Source organism: Ptychodera flava, chromosome 7, assembly GCF_041260155.1.
Source record: "Ptychodera flava strain L36383 chromosome 7, AS_Pfla_20210202, whole genome shotgun sequence".
NCBI classification, from domain to species: domain Eukaryota; kingdom Metazoa; phylum Hemichordata; class Enteropneusta; family Ptychoderidae; genus Ptychodera; species Ptychodera flava.
The window spans coordinates 41,907,531-41,930,976 of NC_091934.1; the positions used below are offsets into that span (position 1 = coordinate 41,907,531).

A 23,446-nucleotide genomic window follows, 5' to 3' on the forward strand; every position below is an offset into this window, starting at 1 on the left:
TTCTATTAGGTGTAAATTAAAGTGTAAGTTCTGAAGACATTTTAGGTGAATGTGGGAGGTTTCTTTTGTCATGTATATTTATGAAGCGTTGCATTTCCTATTGGTTCAAACATCTAGACATGACACCACTCGTTATCCGAGAACTTTTTATGGTATGTTAAAAAGATTTTATTCTGTTGGGAGGATAACATGGATATCAAAAGTAAAAGATTTATTATTCAAATACAAGTATGGGATAATTTGGATTGAACCGCAGGTTTAAGTTTATTTCAAATGAGATTACAAGACTGTTACAGGCAAGAATGGTCAAAAGTTTACACTGTTCACAGAGACTTCGTACATATAGAAATTTAAGGTGGCGTTGCATATTGCCAACACAGTTTTTTTTAAAGAAAATTTCTCATCAAATATGACAAGGAAACCGCCTCATATTATATATTTTCAAAAAGCAGAGACTCTAAAGTTTAGCGTGGTAGCAGTGGGTGTATACTTGGGGTAAAAAGCCTCAATTTTGGTATGAATAATAAAAATTAATTTAAGTCAAAACTTAACGCTCTTTTCTAAAATGTAATATTTCACTTTAAAGAAAAGTATATGTAGAGAAAAACGACTATTCTATTTGGCATTACCTATCCTCATTCTAAAATGGCAAGGGTTTAAGGACTGACACTCAAAAAAATTGATTAAAATCATGATAAGCAAAATTAAAATGCCTCTTATTCAAAATGTAAGAATTTTATTGCCCAACAAAATAGTCGTTTTGTTATATAGCACTTAAAGAACATAATGTGAAAATTTCAGAAACTTTGACCCAACCAGAATGGAGTTAAATTCTTTGAAATTTCGAAATTGGAGGAAAAAGGAGCCAGAAATCTTGTGATTAGCATACATTTGAATAAATTAACACATCTTTATTACGCAACTTTCGACTGTTTCACAAGCTACAAGGTGAACCCAATCAATATTTTAATCTTGAGTTAACAAAGTAATTAAAATTAAATAAATATTTGCAGAAAAGTGATTTTTAAGCAAAATATGCTGTGTTGGGTGCAGCGCTCCCTTTAGTCTTTACTGGAACCAGAGTTGTATTTGTCTTCCATCAGAATTATGAAATTTTAATTTGACCTGGTTAAACTCCGCTCATCGTGTCATACATTAGCTATTAAAGGTGGAAGGCATTCAAAACCCATTATTCCAGTTGAACAAAGAGTATATTGCTTTTGTTTCAGTAAAAATATGTCAGTTGCAGAAGATGAATGTTACTTTGTACTGTTCTGTCCTTTATATGAGCACTGTAGAATGGATTTAATTCCGGAAAGATTTCGACTTTATCCTACGTACGATAAGTTTATTGCTCTTTTGGAATCTAAAAAACAGATTACTCGGTATAGATTGTCTATTAGTTGTACACAAATCATTCAAACTTCGAGACGAGTTTCTTTTGCAGGTAAATAGTGAAATTAGTATTGTATATTCAGTTTTCTTTCTTTCATATCTCTGTTTCATGTACGTTATTTGTTTGCGATTGGCTGAGGCACTTGCATTTGAATACAGATTGCATATCGTACTTATTCTTTATACAAATTCATATGCAAATAAGTGTACATATCCAGGAAGTTGTCTCCATGATGAAATTTATCTGTGATGACAGTTGATTAGATACACTAAAGTGAAGTGTTCAGCTAAGGAGTTCAGGGGAAAGATTTTAAAATGGTAACGTACTTCTGTAGATGTGCATTGAGAGTAGAGGATGGTACGGTCAAATATTGCAAATTGGAGTGATTTACGCGCGTGATATGCTGCATACTTTGCAGAATGCAGGTGAGAAACATGTCCTTTCATATCGGAGGTAAAATTCTATAATCTGACTGGAGTATCATGGATCCACGAATATTTCTCAGTTTATTTCCATTTATGCTGCCCGACTGCGTTCAATAAAGTCAAGGAAACCGTTCTGTGAAAGATGACTGGCAAACTTGTGATTGTAACGTTGGACGTTCTTTTGCAGTTGTCATGATGTGTCTCTGTTCCCTGGTGGGGGCGCTCTTTGCAAACGTTTCGTTCTGGAATCGAAGCGGTTTCGCAACATTGGATGACGTCCTGTTACATCGCGACACCACCGATTACGTACTCCGCACATTATGCTTTCGTCATTGGCTCTTTATCTTCGACATTTCAAATGCCTCTTCGCCGTGCATGGCTTCAATTTCTTCACCGCCTTTTGAGCGAAACTGGGCAGCGATTTCCTCAAAACTCTTGAGCTTTGTCTCAGGCACCAAGAAATATGTAAATAGTGTGTAGTATATCAAGATCACCACGAATATCGCGAACATGTACGCATCCATCGCTGCCTGAAAAAATCAAAGTGGATACGCACTATTACACCGTTGTGCTTTTCATAATTATTTTCAGAACAGTGTGTGTGTGCTTTAGAGTATAAGGACGCGGTGCAGTAAGTCTTCAGACGCAAGTTCAATAGAGCATGTATTCTAAGCTGCAATTAATAAAATCATCAATATTTCAAGATTACCAAACGATGGCGATGATAATAATCAGTGGCGCTGCAATAGAATTATCCGGTCTTGTATGGGAATTTATGATCAATTTTCTCAATAGAACAAACAATAATAACAGACGCACACTGATAAAACAGTTTATGAAGATTACTTGGGCGCCAAGGTTGCAACATGAAGTACCTGAATTCTGAAACGAAAAACAAAATAACGTAACTGTGTTCTACAGCGCCCTCATCAGGTGTAATTGTTGTGTGAAAATTTAGCTGCATCGTACAGTTCGATTATTTTCGAATACATACAACATGATTAAAATACGTCAATAATAAATGAAGATCTAATATATGTTTTTATTATTTAAGAGCTGTGTAAAATCACCTGCATGTACGGGAACAGAAAGTTGATCAGAACTCCGCTCCACCATTGGACCTGTACAGCAATACTGACGGCGGTGGGTCTTGGGCCTTGGGACCAGAGTTCAGGCACAATTATGAAGGAAACACAGGCTACAAATTCAATGTATTGAAAAAAAATATATCTTGCGTGACTTTATTTGGAAATTCAGGTCATGTAAAAGAAATGCACGATTTATTTATAAACAATGATATGAGTAGTCATAATTATTGGATAGAGGTTCGATATTTACCGATTTTCCGGCATTAATAACTATCACTTTTTATTACACCTCACGTATTATCCGGTTACTGTGATTGGCTGAGCCTCACTCACGTGATAGGGAACAAAAAGTGATAAAACATGCACTAGTATAGCCCGCAATGGCCTCCGCCGCGTTCTGGCATACCGCTCGTCGTTTCCGTGTATAACACGTCCCGACTAGTACATTCGCTAGATATTTTCTATATAGCAATGGCTTCGAAAACGTGCATGAAGTTAGCTCGACTTGAATACGACGCGTTTAGAGCAATATTCGAGGAAAGCTTAAACACACTGTGACGGTTTTAGCCGTTATATTAAGTTGACCTTCAACTAAAAGTAGCATTGCGATCGAGCAAGAAATTGAACGTTTCACTGTGGCGAGTCTCGACACTTGACTGATTTCAAAGCAAAGGTCCTTGCGTCACTCCAATCATTGTTCACATTATATGCCTTTATATCTGTAAAGGACCGTAAGTTATCAAAATAATATATATATATATATATATATATATATATATATATATATATATATACATATATATATATAATATGTGTGTGTGTGTGTGTGTGTGTGTTTATGTATGTATGTATGTATGTATGTATGTATGTATGTATGTATGTATGTATGTATGTATGTATGTATGTATGTATGTATGTATGTATGCATGTATGTATGTATGCAGGTATGTATGCATGCATGCATTTATGTGTGTGCGTGCGTTATAGGTCGCTACTTTCATTGTACATGAATTAAATTACCTGGCCCGATGGCAAAGCAAAATATAGCACTATAGATACATACAACACTAATGTAGGCCCAGGCGTCAGCTTCATTGGGGTTCTGTAATGAGAATCGTTATCATACATGCCGTGATTGTATCGCTGTTCTTTTATTGTAAAAATACGCATCATAGATTTACTGTAACCAGAACTACTTACAGCTACGCGTATGCGTTGTTATGTCCATATGCATAAAACAGCTGAGCGAAAAGAACTTATGAATTTTCCAAACGTCTTTTATAATTTTGGTCACAATTTTGGTGTTTGCTTTCGCTTCTTTGGTATTGTACTTAAGTTCAAGCACGGTTTTACCAAAAAACAAGCAAACTAACACATTGAAAATGTGCTCGCACTTCGACTGACTCCGTTCATCGTTCACTGTCCTAGACGTGTTTTCATGTCGCCTGCTACTAAAGCAGTCCAATATTCGGCGCGGCCATAACTTTTGAAAAGGGCTCTGGTTATTTTCCACGACACGGGAAAACACTTAGTTTACATACACAAGCCTCTATTTTACATCTGCCGTCACACTGATTTAAAAGCAAACGTTGTGAAAACCTGTATCGGCATCTTAAAATTTAATGTGTTTGCTCTGACAGTATATCGTAGCCACTCTAGTGAAGTGGAATGGCCCAACAGCGGAAATATGTCAACAAGTGATATATAATATGGTTGCCACCACTCCTAAGCAACCAACATTCTATGAGTACAGCGAAGAGAAAGCAAGGCTGCCTTCTGACGATGTTGTCGCTAGTTTTAGAACATTGCTAGGAAAGCAGTCATAACCAAAATATTCATATATGGTAAAGGGTAATTACTCATTTTGACTCGTAGCAACTCGTCAAAATACAGACATACCTCTCTAGTACAATGTTATATTGACAAAACTTCGTCTTGTAACCCCTTAATTACATGTAACAATGTTATACTATTATTGCAATGTTAAATTATTATTACAATATTACATTATTGATGAAGCAAAGCCTATGCTATTGGATATTTACTGTAATGACACAATGAACCATTATTTCGTTTCTGACAAAAGCTCACAGCAATCTACGCTATGTATGGTACTTATAAGCAAACAGAACTGCAGCCGGTAATATAGGAGTTAAATTTTCGTGCAGAAACAAAACAATTTAGCCGCTTACTCTTGCACATAAGTCAACAGCATGAGAAGAAGAAATTATGGTATAATTGCACTTGAATCTTACTAATAGAGTTGACATTCTTAAAGCATTCATTTTTTTTATCAAAATATATCACTATCATTCTTCATTACTTTCCACACTGAGCACATGAGCACAACCCAAGTACTTGGCAGATTTACGTCATACTCAGTCTGCAGATTTACTTCATTCATATATTTTTATTTTTAAAAAAATATATACACAATGAAATCATATTTATCTTTTTACGTCAAAAGATGTAAAACGTTTTTTATATAACGCTTTCATATGTGATGTAAATCCCATGTTTACAACAATTAATATGATTATTATTACTCACCGCTAACGTCAGTGATAAGGTTACGACTGAGAACAAGACGATCATGATTGCAAAATTGTAAAGAAGTAATGGCCTTCTGCCGACTCTGTCAACCAGATAGATCTGTTTTAAGAAAGGTTATTTCAAATACATTTTGATAGGTATATGAACAAAAATACCTAATTACGCGAATAATGCTTAACGAATGAATTGGTAGTATGTTCACGTAAACCACATTATGATGATATAAGGGTACAAACGTTTCAAAAGTTTATGTAAACTTTAAACAGTACTCTCTCTCTCTCTCTCTCTCTCTCTCTCTCTCTCTCTCTCTCTCTCTCTCTCTCTCTCTCACACACACACACACATACCATTTTGTTAATAGTAGAAACACTACTAACCGTAGAACACGATGCAAGAAATTCCACCAAACCCATACCAACAATGGCATAGCTAACTGCATCCGGGTCATTTGGCCAGATCATCTCAAAAACCGACCCTGCAAATATGTACATCTGCGGACATCACAATATCAGAAATTTTCACCGGGGACATTTTCACCGTAATTATTTTGCAGATAAAGGTTTTCTTTAGGCATGTAAACAATTAATAATTGTTGACTCATGTTTAGGCGTTTTTCGGAAGAGCATTTTCCGTGAAAAAGTGACCCATTGATGTGGCATATAAAATTGCACCCATCCTTTTAACAATTGTTTATTACACAAAGAGGAAGATGGTACAAGGGCAGAAAAGAAACGAAGACGGAAAAGAAAAGGGAAACAAAGAGGCACCTAATCAAAGAATGTAATTCAAGACTTAAAGTCTATTAGAAGTTTCCCTTCTTTACAAATCTCTCATTTCAATAAGAAAAATATCGAAAAGTGATTTAGACTTTTCAGATCTTTTTGTATAATGTAGTATTTTCAGTGCCAAATCTGAGTTTATTGTACAAGTATATTATGGCTACGCCAAAGAGAACGTCTTTAACGTTCGAATTAATATTTTTCCTGGTAATATCTCGCCACCAGGTCATTATGTTTTCCTACAAATTTGCGGAAAATACACAATTCCAGAGAAATTGTTCAGTTTTCTCTACAAAATAGAGTTGTCAAACCCGGCGATTTTAAACTTTTAAAACTGTTAAAAACCACATTATCAAAGAATTTTGAATTGAAATTCTCTGACTTTCTTATTTCTTCAAACTTGTCAAAGTGAAACTTTCTATGAAAGTATGCCTCGTATGCAAATGATCTTACCGTTGGGATCCCGCATAGCTGCACTGACGAAAACACAGTTACGCTGATAAGAAGCGGAAGCCGATAATTAGGGTTGGTGAACAGGCCAACAACGCCCACTCTCTGTTCTTTCGATTCCTCAACATGTTCGATAATGATTTCATCGACCACCTGACCTACCTCCGATAGTCCATAATAACTTTTTATGGCTGTTGATAGGAAAATGACATTGCGGGCAAATCTTTGAGGTCAAGTCAAACCTCAGCCATTTCATCAATTGAGTAAACAAGGAAACGAAGAAGATTCAGCGTATACCTATACGTAGCACTGATCACTCATAGCTATTCAGGGTTCATTGCACATGCGCAAACTAGTAGTATGCCTCAGTTAGAAGTTTACTTGTCAAACCTAACTTTTGCGAAAGCCATTTGTAAGACTGGCTTGAAATTACGACAACAACGATCACTATCTATTAACGACAACGATAGTGGTGATTGAAGTTGTCAATGTTCTTGTAAACCTTTAATTGTTAGACATTTGTATTGGCCGATATTAAGACACAGGAAGACTGCGTGCTCACTCAGTGGTGATTCACAGTCTAGCATTCTTATTTTCTTCAACACTTCGATTAGTACATGAAACAAAATCTATATACGACCAAAGAGTTTATTCACATTCTGTACCTCGCTTCGCTGATTTAAGGTTTCGATCTGTAATGATCAGCCAGCGTGGGCTGCCAGGACACGGCGGAAATATCAACAGATGCAGCAAAGAAAATAGTCCAGTCAATGACAGTAGAATATGCCAGTTATCCTCAGTATTCAGTGCAAATATACCGAGAGTCTGCAATTGAGAGAGAAACAACGGTTCAGAAATATAATTGCTGTATACTGCTTATTCACAGCTAGACATAAAAGGAGTCGTACATACGGATGTACATGTATGTGCCTATGAGAAAGACGCAACAATAAAGCATTGTTGGGTTATTTGACCTTGAATAGTTGCTTTTCATACAGATCGTGTCACTCCAATTATTGTTCACTGTAAAATGCATTTATATCTGTAAGATATGATGTTTATCCAAAGTACAAGTGTGACCTGTTATTCAGGTGAGGCACTTTCTAGTTTCGAAAGCGATTTTACATGAAACCAACAATGTAAACGGTCCATTTATTTTTAACAAGGGTCTGTAAAAGATTGGCAAATACCTGTGCTAACACGATGCCTAGTGCCAGAAAGACTTTCTGATTACTGCCAACTGCTCCTCTGTACTTGTTTGGCGAAATTTCCGTCAAAAATAGCGGTGTAATGCCCATGATAATACCTCAAAAGAGAGACAAAGAATGGTGGAAGTTTTAAATTGGTGCACGCCATAAAGTTTCAAATGTCAACCGTGCGTGTGTGTGTATTTGTGTGTGTGTGTGTGTGTCTGTGTGTGTGTGTGTATGTGTGTGTGTGTGTGTGTGTCTGTGTGCGTGTGTATCTGTGTGTGAGAGAAAGAGAGAGGGAGAGAGAAAGAGAGAGACACACAGACAGACAGACAGATAGACAACAGATGGAGATAGAACGGAAGGCGTGGTTCATGAATGTTACATTTCTTGCGGAATGAAGCGATGCGATGGTTTTGCATATAGTTAAAAGATGGTGCACAGTGTGTCATATCAAGAGAAGTAAAAGCGTGAGTATTATTATCAAGATTACGTCAATTCTTACGCAAGTGATATTGCAAACGGTTAATTCTGGGATTTCAGATATTTGCCACCCGATTGACCACAAGAAAGAGAGACAGTGACGCATTTTGTGATGTCATATAACCTATCACCCTATCAGATTGAAGGCTTACCGGCATAGACGCCGCCCACTATACGTGCCATGATGACAAGCTCAAAGTTATTGGCAACTTTGCTGGACCCGTACATCAAAGCGGCGCTGATCGAAAATAAGTTCATAATCAACAGGGCATTCTTCCTATAAATAAATAAACTAAGTAATGTAAGAAATTTCTATAATGGCATAAAGGTTAGCTTGACGTCATATATTTAAGTTAATAAGGATCATACCGACAAACAGGCAAGAAAAACTGTCTTTCCTCTGCAACAATTAAATGGTAAAGTATGCTCAGTATAGAAGTTTACAATGACTCGTTTAAATACGGGGAATTCTGACTGAATATCCACAGACAAATATAGAAACAGACTAGCAACGCGGCATGCATTTGTTCCATGGTTGTCTCGGTAGACTATTGCCTTTTCATATTAAAATGAGCTTCAAAGGTGTTAAACTTTTTGGAGACTTTGTTTGTGGATGATAATTGCACGAGATTATGCGAAAAATACGACGAGATGGCATCGTGCTGCCAGTCGCGTAGCAACCATAGTTACTTTGATAGCTCTCAGGGCAGAAACACTGCTTCACGCAAATCAAAACATAACACGCCAGCAGTTTCATAAACATGTTCTTCCTTGACAAACGTGTAAAAGACGGTATGACTGACCGTAAACCATTGAGTAAAACCAGACAGTATCGATAAAAGACTTTCAAAATTTGGTTCAAACACACTCATTATATATTCATAAAAATATGAGAGGAATTTTTAAAACGATAAAACTCACTTTCCTGAAGCTCAAAACACTCCCGTTTTCGCTAGCACGCCAATTCCGCTCAGCACCACACGACAACAACAACACAAACTTTGCCGAACATACATTCACTTAACAATTGGCAATAACCGAAAATTACCGAGGGATGCATGGTCGGCACTCTTCGGAAAAGAGAGGCGAGAGCTACCTGAGGCGAGGCGAACATGGATGGGTTACGTAACCGCTTCACGCCTTGAACAATACCCGTTGCTAGTCTGTTTCTATATTTGTCTGTGGAATAACAGTCAACAAGTAAATAGAGATTAAAAATATAAAAAATAGAAGAATCGGTCAAAAATAGACAAAAACAAACAAGTAAACAAAATAACCAAAAACAAACAAGCTCATTAAAAAAAACAAAACAATAAAAAAACAAATAAATAAACAAGCAAGGAAACAAACGAATTACTGACGGATCAACTGTGAGACGTTCATTGAATAGATTAGATTAACCTTGCTGGCGAGTAGATGGAGAGGAAGATCATGCTATAGCAAGGTGAATCTAATCTGTTTCATTGAAGTCTCACAATTGACCCGTCAGTAGTTCGTATTACATGCCTTTTTCCATACATTTCACTCCAATTTCACAGGTTTACATACAAATGACAATTATATGTTTTATTTCCATGTTAGAAGAAAATCTGTCGGAAAAAGAGAACGATTTTCATCATGGAACTGCACAATGCGGCTTATCAAATTTTTATGCATAATTTTGTGAAAACGTTATTCCCTGTGTAAAACATGTAATTTAATGATTTTATATGTCGAAATTCTTCAATTTGAAAAAGTTACGGTTCAGTTTTGTCAAATGATGAGTGTGCTACCAGCTACGTCATCGACTAGTTACCATTAAATAGATCCTATTGAGCACGCGACGTTCGATATACGAGATAAAATAATGAAACTCTATTATCGTCAACGATGGTCAAGGTAATGATAAAATGTACCTCAATCAGCGCCTTTAGGTTTTTTTATTTCACAAGAACGTTGTATTACTTTGTACAAACTTCATGTCAGCCGTGCACTTTGAAATATAATTGTGTTTTCCTGCGAACAGAACTCTTACACTCTTACACAACTCCTACACATCGAATATTGATAAACAATTAGATGACTACATATGCTAGAATTTTTATAAAAGGATATTATCAACAAATAGTTTATGTTGTTGAGTCAGGCAACACGTCTGGGACTTTAGGCTCACCTTCCTAGAATGTCGCTTATCAAGGGGGCAGCGATAGCACCGAGAGCGCCCCCTATCATATAAGACGAAGCTGTAGTTGCCCATAGCAAGTCCAGCGTTTGTTGAGATGGTTCTCCATAGCGTTCTGTGTACGACTTGTTATAAAAATCTTGAATGTACTGAAATATGAACAAATTAGTTACAGTGGGAAAAGAAAACATAAAAACGACTGTGAAATAGTAAAACTGTCCAAAGTAGCAAACACATCAGCAACTCATTAGGGCATGTAAAGACGATGTTCGTGATGTTGTAAATTATCAGACTGCAATTAATATCATACTAGAATATCCAACACTTCACCATGTGTGAGTAGCAAATTTGATTTATGATTTATGTAACCCGCTATCTCTCTGTCTGTCTGTCTGTCTGTCTGTCTGTCTGTCTGTGTCTCTCTCTTTCAGTGATAGATACACACAAACTCTCTCTCTCTCTCTCTCTCTCTCTCTCTCTCTCTCTCTCTCTCTCTCTCTCTCTCCCTTGATATCATCCAAATTTATGTATTCGGTTGTTGATCCACATAACTCTGCACTTTCCAATACTTCGTTGACCGATGCACTGGCATATATAATCTATCGATTATTTGATAACAGTAAACATTAACGTGTTAATAATAGTCGATTTTGCCTTGACATCTTACCTTGGTGGGTGCGGCCAGAACACCGACGTTGTATCCATACTGACCAAGACATAAAAAGGACACAACAACTGCAGCATATACTAGCCAAGAGGTCACGTGTATCTGAAAAGAATTGAAGAAAGAATCTCATATCCCTAACACCTATAATTCATGCACTTTTCGATATGTTCAAATTGTGTTTATAACCTTGCACGTAACACACATTCATTAATAAGAAAGTTAACATTTAAGATGTAACCAATATTCGATTTGTGAATATTTTACACGACATATCGTCAATGTCACCTGGCTAAATTTTGGTTCGATGTGGCAGGCTAGAGTGAGACTACTTAATTAAGTTTACCCAGGGGAATATGCATACCAAGTTTCAAAGCTTTAAGACGAGCGATTTCAGAGAAAATGGCTATTGACCTAAAATGGAAATTTCACCACAATTTGAATAAATCTAACTAAAATCACTATACAGAACCTTCATACCTAGTTTCGATCAAATCTGGCGTGTAGTTACAGAGTTTTAGCAATTAGCTGGATTGTCCCTTTTTTACCTCATATGCATATTTTTGACACTGACTCATTCGTTTGAACAAACTCACATCTCCATTCCTACGTGTACCTATACACCAAATACTACGATGTTATGTGATGTTATTTTGGAGTTTTTGATGAAGACGGGCATACATCCTCACACGCACACATACCTGCACACCTACCGGCATACCTACCTGCATACCTACCTACCTACCTACCTACCTACCTACCTACCTACCTACCTACCTACCTACCTACATATACATCATACATACATACATACATACATACATACATACATACATACATACATACATAAAGACACCACCGACTGGCAATGAATTGAAAACTTTGCAAATGTTTGACTGTGACAGGTACAGACTTTTAAGGTGGGGGACTAACCAATACCAAGAATATTGTCATTTTCTAGAAATCACATATGTTGTAGTTTTGTAAAATGGGTGTTCCCAATCTACTTTATGAGATAATTTACATTCAATCGTCCAGTGGGATGTTACATACACAAGTCTAGCATACATTTTCATCTGATGACCGGGTGAATAACTTGCAGACTCACAGTGAAAATTGGGGACACCCATTGAAGTTCTAGTGTTTTCTTTTCTTTCAAATTTGGTCGCCATAAAACAAAGTGGCTGCCACTGAAAGCAACAATCCCGAGGAATATTTCAGAACCTTTGTTGAACAGAACACCTTATCCATAACATTTTGTCAGCAGTAAATTTTTTCAAAGTTGACAGAGCATGCATGCTTCACATTTTTACAAACTTTAAAATAGTCATGATGCGCATTTTTTCAGAAGACACGAAACATTTGTTTTCTGGCCTTTCTGCCAGCCGTCACTGAGAATCCTTGATCATGCAAATCAGAAAGAATGGGATACTTATGTATTAGTACCATTACACAATGAGTGAGCCTACCCACAATGCCCCTTGATCTCATACACAGTGAGATCACTTCTTGAACTACAGCAAATTTCTTGTGTACACAAGATGCTATTATCAATATTTCAAAGCTGGAACTATGGTATTGATGTACATGATCTTCTGGATGCACATACGGAATAAATGGGAAATCAACCCTTTTTCGAAGGAGGAGCAAGCAAATTAGTAAAGTTTTACCAGCTATTTTGACAGCCATGCATATATCAGGACGTCTGGGCAAATATTTAATTGATGTGGTTTTCCCTTAGCCCCCCCTTAAAGATTGTGGTATCCTTGTGTGCCCCCCCCCAATATTTCTTGCGGAAAATGTGTGGTCCCCCTGAAAATCCTCCAGCCCCCCCCCTGGAAGTAAATTCTGAACACTCCCTAAGGTTATTTTAAGATAAGCACGCTTGTCGAATTCTCGCCTGAAAACCCTTTTTGCACCCTCCCCATCACAGCGGTTCACCTATTCTGGAAGCGAAGTGACAATGTCTGGAGAGCCAGACTACAGTATCAAGGTGCGGTTCTGGATCCAATGTTCGCACATTAGTTGATATGTGAACTTTTTGCTAACTCTGTGTCTCTCCTCTGACATTTTTATCCATTTAACACATTTCATGTGAGATAATCTGATAATAAACATGTGAGATAATCTGATAATAAAGTTGGCGTATAAACTTTACGGATCGACATCGTGACTGTCAACTGAAAAAGGGCATCTATGCAAATTTTATCATTTCCTAATTACACGTATCTCTCAAAGTTTCAAAAAGGCACAATGGATCCCAAGTCTTATCTTATCGGCGTAAGAATTTGAAAGACTTGTCTCACAACAATAATGGTTAAAGTCCTATAATAAGATGCTGAAAATACGATAACGACATATACGTATCGTTTTGCATGGTTTGGTATGCACCTGATTACAGCACAGTGGCGTGTAAACCGATAAATGACGGCCAACGGCCGCCGCTGTGTGATATGTATTAGATACCACACAGCCGCCGTCGTGTATCGGTTCACGCTCGATTATGGATATATAATATATATATATATATATATATATATATATATATATATATATATATATATATATATATATATATATATATATATATATATATATATATATATATACTGAGAATCTAGGAACTTGTAGTTGTCACTCTACAGGCTGTTTCATGCGCTAAGCAATCATCAGGAGTGAAGGTTTGGCGGCAATAGAACTGTTTATATTGTGTTGCAGGTGGGCATGCATATTCAAATAAGCGGTTGTGGCCAATGGCAAGTCAGTTATTACAGAGGAGGAATTTGCTGCGGTGTCTGCATTTTGAGAGGAATTCAGCACGTTTGTTGAGGGTTGATTTGCTATCTGAATAAATTATATGGAGTTTTTCTGTTATGCAAAGGTTGCAGCGTTTGGTTTTATTTGAATAGGGGGGAGCTCTGTCGATGATTGACCATTTGATGTCGTAGTTTATGTTGTTGCCTTTGAGCTTCCATATGAATTTTGAGACATCTCCGACGAAGAAGAAGAAATCATAATGCACTCAAGAAAATCCGCACTGTTCAACAACGATTCCGTATGGACCAAGAGAAACTCAGAAGACATGTTTGACATAACCATGGGAAGTTTTGACGGAGCTGAGATATGTGAGCTCGTCGGATTGTACATCCTCTCCCACCTCAGCAAGAAACTCGGCAAAGAAAACACCGGTCTTTACCGAGACGACGGGCTCGCCATCACAAGCAGTAAATCAGCAAGGCAATGTGAAAAACTGAAAAGGAACTCACTTCCATTTTCCACGCATTTGATCTCCGCATAACTATCCAAGCGAACATCAAGACCACTAACTTCCTTGACGTAACATTCAATCTGGAAAATGCTTCTTACCAACCATACAGCAAACCAAACAACCAGCTTCTCTACGTCGATAGACAATCCAACCACCCCCCGCCAATCCTGGAACAAATACCTACCTCAGTCAACAGCAGAATATCAAACATCTCAGATTGTGAAACAACATTCAAGAAAGCAGCCCCGACTTCGAAAAGGCGCTGAAACAAAGTGGATACACATACAAAATGAAGTACGAGCCCCCGTCACCAAGCAACGAAAACAAAAGAAAACGCAGCAGACGAATCATTTGGTACAATCCCCCGTTCAACAAGGCAGTGAAAACCAACATCGGCAGAACATTCCTGAACTTGATTAAGACCCACTTTCCAGAAGGCCACCGTCTACACAAGCTCTTCAATAAAAACAACGTAAAAGTAAGCTACAGTTGCTCCAGAAACATGGGAAGTATAATCAAAGCCCACAACAACCAAATACTACATAAAGGCAGGGAGAAAGAGAAGTGGTGCAACTGCCGCAAAAAAGACGATTGTCCACTTTCAGGAAACTGCCTCACCTCTTCAGTAATATACAAAGCCACTGTCACCACAAGCAACGATCAGAAACACTACATTGGACTCACGGACTCAACCTTCAAACAAAGATACACGTATCACAAGTACACTTTCAAAACTCCCAAGCACAGAAATAGCACAGAGCTCTCAAAATTCATATGGAAGCTCAAAGGCAACAACATAAACTACGACATCAAATGGTCAATCATCGACAGAGCTCCCCCCTATTCAAATAAAACCAAACGCTGCAACCTTTGCATAACAGAAAAACTCCATATAATTTATTCAGATAGCAAATCAACCCTCAACAAACGTGCTGAATTCCTCTCAAAATGCAGACACCGCAGCAAATTCCTCCTCTGTAATAACTGACTTGCCATTGGCCACAACTGCTTATTTGAATATGCATGCCCACCTGCAACACAATATAAACAGTTCTATTGCCGCCAAACCTTCACTCCTGATGATTGCTTAGCGCATGAAACAGCCTGTAGAGTGACAACTACAAGTTCCTAGATTCTCAGTATTACCGCCCTGCAGAAATGCATTGAGCACTATACTTTGCCTGCATTGACAAGCAAACCATTTTCGTATATATATATATATATATATATATATATATATATATATATATATATATATATATATATATATATATATATATATAGTATGTTATATATATAAATGACAGTGTTGCTTAGAATCTTTTCACTTCTGTCTGATTATTGCAGGATGCATGAAACTTAAGTAACATATATTATTACTTTGTCCTAGAAGTAAATTATGTTATTTTAATAATTATGGTTTATTTCACCTCAAAATGGTGACCCAGGGGTAAAATTACCAGAGGTACTACAATTCTAGAAAATCAAAATACATAAGTAAACTACAGCAAAATTACGAGTCATATCAACAACAACAGAAACAACAACATCAAAAGTGGCAAAAACCCACATAGCGTAATAAATTAACACAATAAACAACTGGGCTAGAATTCTTACGCTTTGTTCTTGATTGGAAACTTCTAACGTTACAATTTTTCGTTGGATATCTATGGTTAACTTTAGGTTGAACAAGGTAATTTAATTTATGGTCTGGCTGTAGGATACTTTCACCAAATATCTTACAAACATCTTGCCTTCTTTCTTCTAATGATTTTAGTTGAAGCATATTTTGTGCTTCTCAATATAAAGCAAAGGGGTGAACAATTTTGAAGACCCTCCTCTGGATTTTTTCTAATTGATCTTTTTGTTTTTCCGTCAACCCATCCTGCCTTACCATATAAGCATATTCTAATGTTGATCTTACAAGTTAGACATAAATACTTTTCAGATCTTGCACAGATGCACCGAATCTATTTAATACACGTAAGATATTCAACCTTTGTGAGGCCTTGCTAACCGATTCACTGACATGTCTATCCCACTTCAACTTATTATTTATAGTCAACCCTAGACATTTAAATTTGTCTACTTCTCCCAGCTCAATATTAGATAATGTGAGGGACTGAGGTTTGGTGAACTGTTTTGCAAAAGATATCATGATTTCTTTGCATTTTTGATTTAATTTCATATTATTTTTGTCTGACCTTGCACTTACATCATCTAGAACTGGCTGGTATGCTATTATTTACTATTTTTATCTCTCCTGCCTTCCTCATCGAGCACTGTAATTTCCCACGAGGACATCTGAATTCTTCATATATGTAACACCAAATTAATTCAAGAGCAAAGTAATGATATCTATTACTTACGTTTCATGCATACTGCAATCATCAGACAGAAGATTCAAAGTGTCAAAAAGGCACAACGAATCCCCAGTCTTATCTTAGGGAGCGTTCAGTTATTATGGCCGGGGTGGGCCGGCAAATTCTTCCTGCACATCAGTCAAAATAATCGAACCCCCTACCCATTGTACCAAAAAATTGATGACCCCCCTTGCAGGATGACAAAAATTTCATGAACCCCCCCCCCCCCACATTGCTTGAGTAAAGCTGCACACACAAACACCTCAGGGGTATGGAGCAATAGAATCCCCCCAAAAAAGAGCTTAGATTTTTTCAAATGACCTTCCTTACAATCTCAAAAGGTGTTAATGCTCAGATTTCCCCTTCTGACTTGCTATAATTTTGAAATTACCCCTCAAAGGGGTTGGACAGAAATTACTGGTGGATCGCAATATTTTTGCGCAAGCGTGTCTGTACAAAATTTTGATATTTGGATTTAATTAAAAATCAGCTGTTGATAATGTTGATTCACCATACATGGTATACATATATTTTCTCATACATGTATGAGAGCTAATCTATGTAATACTTTTTAATGCAAAACTATATCTGTGCATTTATAGATATTTGATAATTGACATAAATGTACTTAAATGAAATAGGGTTGTTACAACTGGCATGTGGACAAAAAGTTTTACCTTAGAATTTCACCAAAAAAGTTCATCCACTATACATGGGAGTCAATGATGAAATTGTGAATAATTTTTTTTCCAATCAAAAACGTGGTATACTTGTGCATATACAGATGTTCAATAATTAACATAATTTTACTTGATTAGAATATGATGGTTAAAGGTGCATATTATGTGTACAAGAAATCTGATTATGGAACTTCACTGAAAATGTTCATCCACTATACATGGGTGTCTATGAGGAAAGTATGAATATTTTTTTTCCAATACAAAAATAGGTAAACCCATGTATTTATGTTCTCTCGATTATTGATATCAATGTACTTGATTACATTAGGTTGGTAACAAATGGATGTGTTTGAAACAGAAATTTGATTTCGGAATTATACCAAAATGTAGATTCACTGTACATGGGAGTCTATGAGGAAAATGAATAATGTTTTTTCCAACTATCAAAATCTGTGTATTTATAGACATTTGATAATTCATTTTAAAGTACTTAGTTAGCCTAGGATGGTTAAAGGTTGATATGTGTGCAAGAAATTAAAATTTGGAGTTTCACCGAAATGTTGATTCACTATACTTTGAAGTCTATGAGAAAACTAAGAATATTTTTTTTACAAATTAATTCGTGCTTTTACAGGTGTTTGATAATTGATACAAATGTACTTGATTCAAATAGTGTATTTAAAAGTTCAGATGTGGACAACAATTATGATATTGGAATTTCACCTAAAAGTATTATTTAACTTTTCATGGTACTAGTAGTCTCAGTACAGGTAACTGTTAAATAATTTCCCTGGCAAAACTTGCTCTATCTCTAATATGTGAGTAATAGGAATTGTTCATAGCCCTCAGTACAGTGAGCTTGATTTACAATAAGACAAGCCTCAGAGTTGTCAAGTCAAGATGTTCATGTGACAGATAATTATACTTTTGTTCAGATTTACAGGTGAATAACTTCAGAGAATGAAATCATGCAACGAATCATTTTTATCTCCCAGAATATTTCTGAACACTGAAACTGCTTTTTGACGCGACGGATACTTATTAAAAATTGAGTGACCCCCCTCTGAGCTGTTTGAAAAACAATGACCCCCCCTTGCAGTTTTCAAATTTGAGGTGACCTCCCCCAGATTTTGCCGGCCACCACCCCCGGCCATAATAACTGAACGCTCCCTTATCTTATTGGCGTAAGAATTAGAAAGACTTATCTCGCAACAATAATGGTATAAGTCCTATAAGCATCGAGCACTGTACTTTCCCACGAGGACATCAGCATACTTTGAGTTAGAGCACTCTGAGATTGTTGGGCAGCCTCTTGCGTAATATAAGGGGCGTTCACTGTTGGCACTATGCTTCGCTCGTGGTACGTATTGCCGTGAGAGCACTCTGGTGAGTCTATATTTTCAATGCTCAACAATGTGTAACCGTACTCTCTGTGCCCAAGTTCAGAGGTTGCCATAAAGCCATTATGGTGATAACCGGGAGGGCACATTGTATACATTTTATATATATATATATATATATATATATATATATATATATATATATATATATATATATATATATATATATATATATATATATATATATATGTGTGTGTGTGTGGTGTGTGTGTGTGTGTGTGTGTGTGTGTGTTTATGTCACTTTATTTATATTTATTTTTATAGATTGGAGTTGGCTTATATTCTGATGATGGGTGCAGAACCTTGCTGTCATTTTACGATAGGATACATACACGATAAAGCGTCTAATATCGATGATTAATGCTGCTTAAAGTCTATAGCCAACAATATGTCACCAGACTCTGGTTGCTTATCAGTAGAATTCCACAAAAGCGTCTGGCATACCATAGGGTGTGACCTTGTTGAAGTATTATTTCCCTTTATCTCAGGGAATCAACGAGATACCAGAAACTTTGATTTTTTCTTTGATTTAATAAATGAGATAAAATAGACTTAAACGACGAAATAGGGGATAATATTGTCTTCACCCAAGATATTTTTGAATGTACAAAACTTACTGATGAACCACGAAATATCATTAGCGTAGAGCGATGGGAAGCATTTGAAAGACTTAACAAAGATTTCATTTGTAATATTATTGAAAAAATCAACTTAGGTAATGACTTCATTCGAAGCATACATTTTCTTTAAAACAATATTATATGTACAATTAATGAATTTCTTTATTATCAGTATTCACCTGCATGAGGGCGCAAGAAAAAGATACCCTCTATCACAATTGCTGCACTTTATGGCAACAGCTATGTAAGCAGAAAATGTTCGTAAAGACAGCACTGTAGCCTGTTCCATTCTAACAGCTAAATAAGGCGAGAAGAGTGAAACTGACGCCGTTGACAATACTTCACACCTGATGAGTGTAGAAAGAATGAAGAGTCTGTGACACTGTTTAACAAATATGAAAAACGATGACCTAGCAGGCGAAATTTGTATAAAGATCTGCCATGATTGTTTTTGCTGAATAGAAACCATAAATCCTGAAGGTTTTAGGATACAGTTTATTCTATTGGAATCACTGACAACCTCAGAGAGATGTCTCGATATGCTTTCCATTAAGTAACGTGATTAAATAGACTTCTTGTTGGGTGTGAATATCACAAGGTAAATGGGCATTGCAACGAGAAAATGCATAAACTTCCGAATCTCTTGCAAAGTACTCCGGTAGTATCTATGAATATTGACGAAGGCATGATTAACTAGGTACATGATTAATTTTATAGGCGAAACACAAATAGTACCAGGGAAAATTAGTCTAAAATATTGCATATAGACTGAATTTGGAAATCGCTTGGACCTTATACATCAGATTTGATTGTTTAATGATGCACTGTTTTAGAGAGAAAAAATGAATGATAATGAGCGAAAAATGAGAAAATAATTCTGAAAATTCAAATATTCAACTTTAATGGATAATATAGAAATACTTAGCGAGTAATATGTTTCTGTTCGAAGATTTAAAGGAAGCGATGTGAGAGGAAATTCTTCTCCAACATTCATAGCATTTAGAAAGGGCATCCATAGTACGCTACGTAGCAAATTTAAATGCAATCTGAATAGCTCTATCTGAAAAAAGGTTAAGCTCGACCAAAAATAAGAAAATTAGTCCAAATGCATTTGCGTTTGCAAACATCATGATCATACCGACAACCAAAGGAACATTCACCCTGAGTGACTTGCACATTAAATATAAAGTATTTCTGAGCACCTTTGAAAAGAAGAAGAAGAGATTTGACGGAGGACGACCGACGACACTAGGCGACGCCATGATGAACATACCTACCCCAACAGCTCCGCGTCTCCGACAGCAGGGCTGTAGAGCAACTGGTGTAAATTACGGTGTTTTCAATCGGGTTTGAACTCACAACATAAGTCAGTCAGTAACCTAGCGGAGAATTAAGAGACAGAACCACTCGGCCAAATCTCCACTCTAACAAATTAGTGGTTCAATAACCAAGCTAAATTGTTACAAATTTTCTGACTGCGCCCACTCCACACTGATGTAGAGTTCATGAAGAACTCGCACTTATATACCCGCTTTCGTAAATCGCACACAAACCTTAAGGAGGCAACGAATACATCGCTTAAACTGGGCGAAAGACAGAGAGTTAATTAAAGCAAGGCAAAACCAAAAGAATTTTGGGAAGGAAAAAGGAATCTAAAACACTTGAATACGCAACACCACTTAATGATATTCCAGACTCCTGGAAGCAAATTATCATACCAAATCGACAAAACGTGAAATGTATGATTAAAGAACTGCAAACTTACAAAAGTTATGGCAATACAAAAAAGTTATACTTCCTGACCGAAATTAAATGTTATAGTCGGACAACAATGGACGCTGAAGACTCAACGTTAAAGCGTCACAAACAAATACATGAGGATAAACGCCTTCATATAAATACACAATGCTCTGAGTACGTTTCTGCACGTTGTTTTGCTCGTACCGTGGCCCATTCGAATTCCAGGCTTGAGTCATCTGTTGATAAGGCGTGGAATGAAGCCAAGATGGCCAATACGCCCCCTTTTTCCACCAGTAATTACAAGTTGTCTTTGTCAAGTCGGGTGAATATTTGTTAAAATGGAAAAGTCACGTTTGTGGCCGAGGTAAAATATTGGAATACACTTTATTTGAGAGTAAATGTATAAAAGAGTTTAGCATAGTGTAGTTCTTATTTCGTTCGAAAACGTGTAATCTCAACAACGACACCGATATAAAAATACTGTTCATAGCAGAAATGGATAATAAAAACATTGTCCCTTAAGATGTTATTTACTGTAATATTTCTCGTGGTTTGTTATTCTTCATGGAAGTGACGTCACCCTCCAATTCTTTATACGTGACTGAAATACTATTTTTTCCATGGATGATGGACCATCCTATAGTTAAAATCTGAGATGGTTGGGCACCATACACCACTCAATCTCTCAGTCTACATGGATTAGATACTCTGTATTTTTATTTATAAGGTAATGGAACAAAGTTGACGATTTTTAGGCTAAGTTGTCAAGCCTTGAGAGATGTGTTGATAAAGGATGCACTTTTTAATTAATGATATGATATTTTTTACTTATTTATCATTCGCACTCGGTGTTTGCTTTTTCAGATCAAACAGTAAGATGTCCTGACCCTATAACGTGCTTCACATATTTACAGTTACCATGTAGATAGTCATGTCATTACATCTCATTAAGATGTCGGACATATCTGCGATCAAAGTTCTATTCGTAAAAAAACATCAATTTTATGAAAAAGACAATGGAGAAGTTCTGATCTTCAATTTTTTGACGTATGACATTAACGGCATGTACGTTGTACTTGCCCTGTAATTGTTAAAGGTTAAGTTTTATCTGCACATGCACATCCAGTTGTGCAATATAGGATAACCTGAATAGAGCGTCCGATAGAACAGTTTTGGCTTTAGGAAACAGCAAATCTCTAGTGTGTTGCAAGGTTTCAGTAGCCATATTATATGAAATATTGTCCCTACCTATCCATGTAAGTACGTAAGACCACTTTGTTTTCGTACTATAAAACTCCATCATATTAAACACGAATTCTGTTATTTGAACCGAACACTATGAGTTCATACACTACAGTCACTTCATAGATCTAGAATGATCGTACACAGGTATCAGAGCACACGGTTGCATGTCGACATACTTCAAGTAGGAATTTATGGGAATTTTATCCGTTTAAAGTTCAGAAACTGACATTGAATGATTAGTTACTCCTCTTACAGGTCAACCGCTATACAAATGAAATTTGCCAAAAAATGAACGCCAAATTCAATGCACTTTTTTGCTCCAGGTGATACAAGTATTTTCATATCACGAACAGCTATTTTAGTGGTATGGTAAGACCTTACCTTGTCCGCCATCGCTATGGTCGACAGAGAGATTTAAGGCAGCGTGCACGTGGTTTCCTCCTCTCATGTAGACTGCCGTGTCCAGCAGGCGTCTTCCCACTTTTGCCTTCCCCGTTCTTTGAGAGATAAAGTGCCAAGTCAGATTTACTGTTTGACCCGTCCCTCATCAAACTCGGCGATAACACAGTACTACCGATGCGCCGTCCCTTTTGTGGAGGGACCGGGCTTGAGGACGATGGTCAGTGTTTTCAATAGAGAACGTGCCCAGATGGTATTAGTATCTGTCCCCCTGTGTTTGTGTACCCCATCTATCAGTAAAACTTTATTTATATAGAGAATAGTCAGAGATAACGTTATTCGTTATCAGTAGCTTTGTAGTGGTACAGCGTGTCACTGATACCTGTGATACGTGGCAAATAAGTAAAGTTCCAAGTGCCAATAATTGAACATGTTTGACAATTAAGCCACACTTTGTCTACCATTAATTGGCACAGATACACGCATACTAATACGGTGATTTCAATCGGGTTCGAACTCACAACGTACGGTACCAAGTCACC

At 36.8% G+C, this 23,446-nt stretch overlaps 1 protein-coding gene across 3 annotated transcripts; it reads right to left on the reverse strand.

The window, feature by feature from the left end:
* Positions 1-239: 239 nt before the first annotated feature.
* LOC139137589 (solute carrier family 2, facilitated glucose transporter member 1-like) lies at positions 240-23,186 on the reverse strand. Of its 3 annotated transcripts, none has more exons than XM_070705769.1 (12): positions 22,887-23,186; positions 11,193-11,294; positions 10,517-10,674; positions 8,517-8,641; positions 7,882-7,997; positions 7,357-7,516; positions 6,695-6,882; positions 5,840-5,953; positions 5,460-5,561; positions 3,930-4,011; positions 2,892-3,019; positions 240-2,351 (listed from the first exon to the last, which is right to left on the reverse strand). In XM_070705769.1, the coding sequence occupies exons 1-12, from the start codon at positions 22,896-22,898 to the stop codon at positions 2,151-2,153; spliced, it is 1,488 nt and encodes a 495-aa protein (XP_070561870.1). In that variant the 5' UTR covers positions 22,899-23,186; the 3' UTR covers positions 240-2,150. The 3 variants fall into 3 exon arrangements, 2 of the variants coding, with proteins under 2 accessions (XP_070561870.1, XP_070561871.1); XR_011553413.1 differs by having other exon boundaries at positions 2,217-2,351; positions 3,973-4,011; positions 22,887-23,169; XM_070705770.1 differs by lacking the exons at positions 11,193-11,294; positions 22,887-23,186 and adding an exon at positions 9,413-9,543 and having other exon boundaries at positions 10,517-10,606.
* Positions 23,187-23,446: the final 260 nt, after the last annotated feature.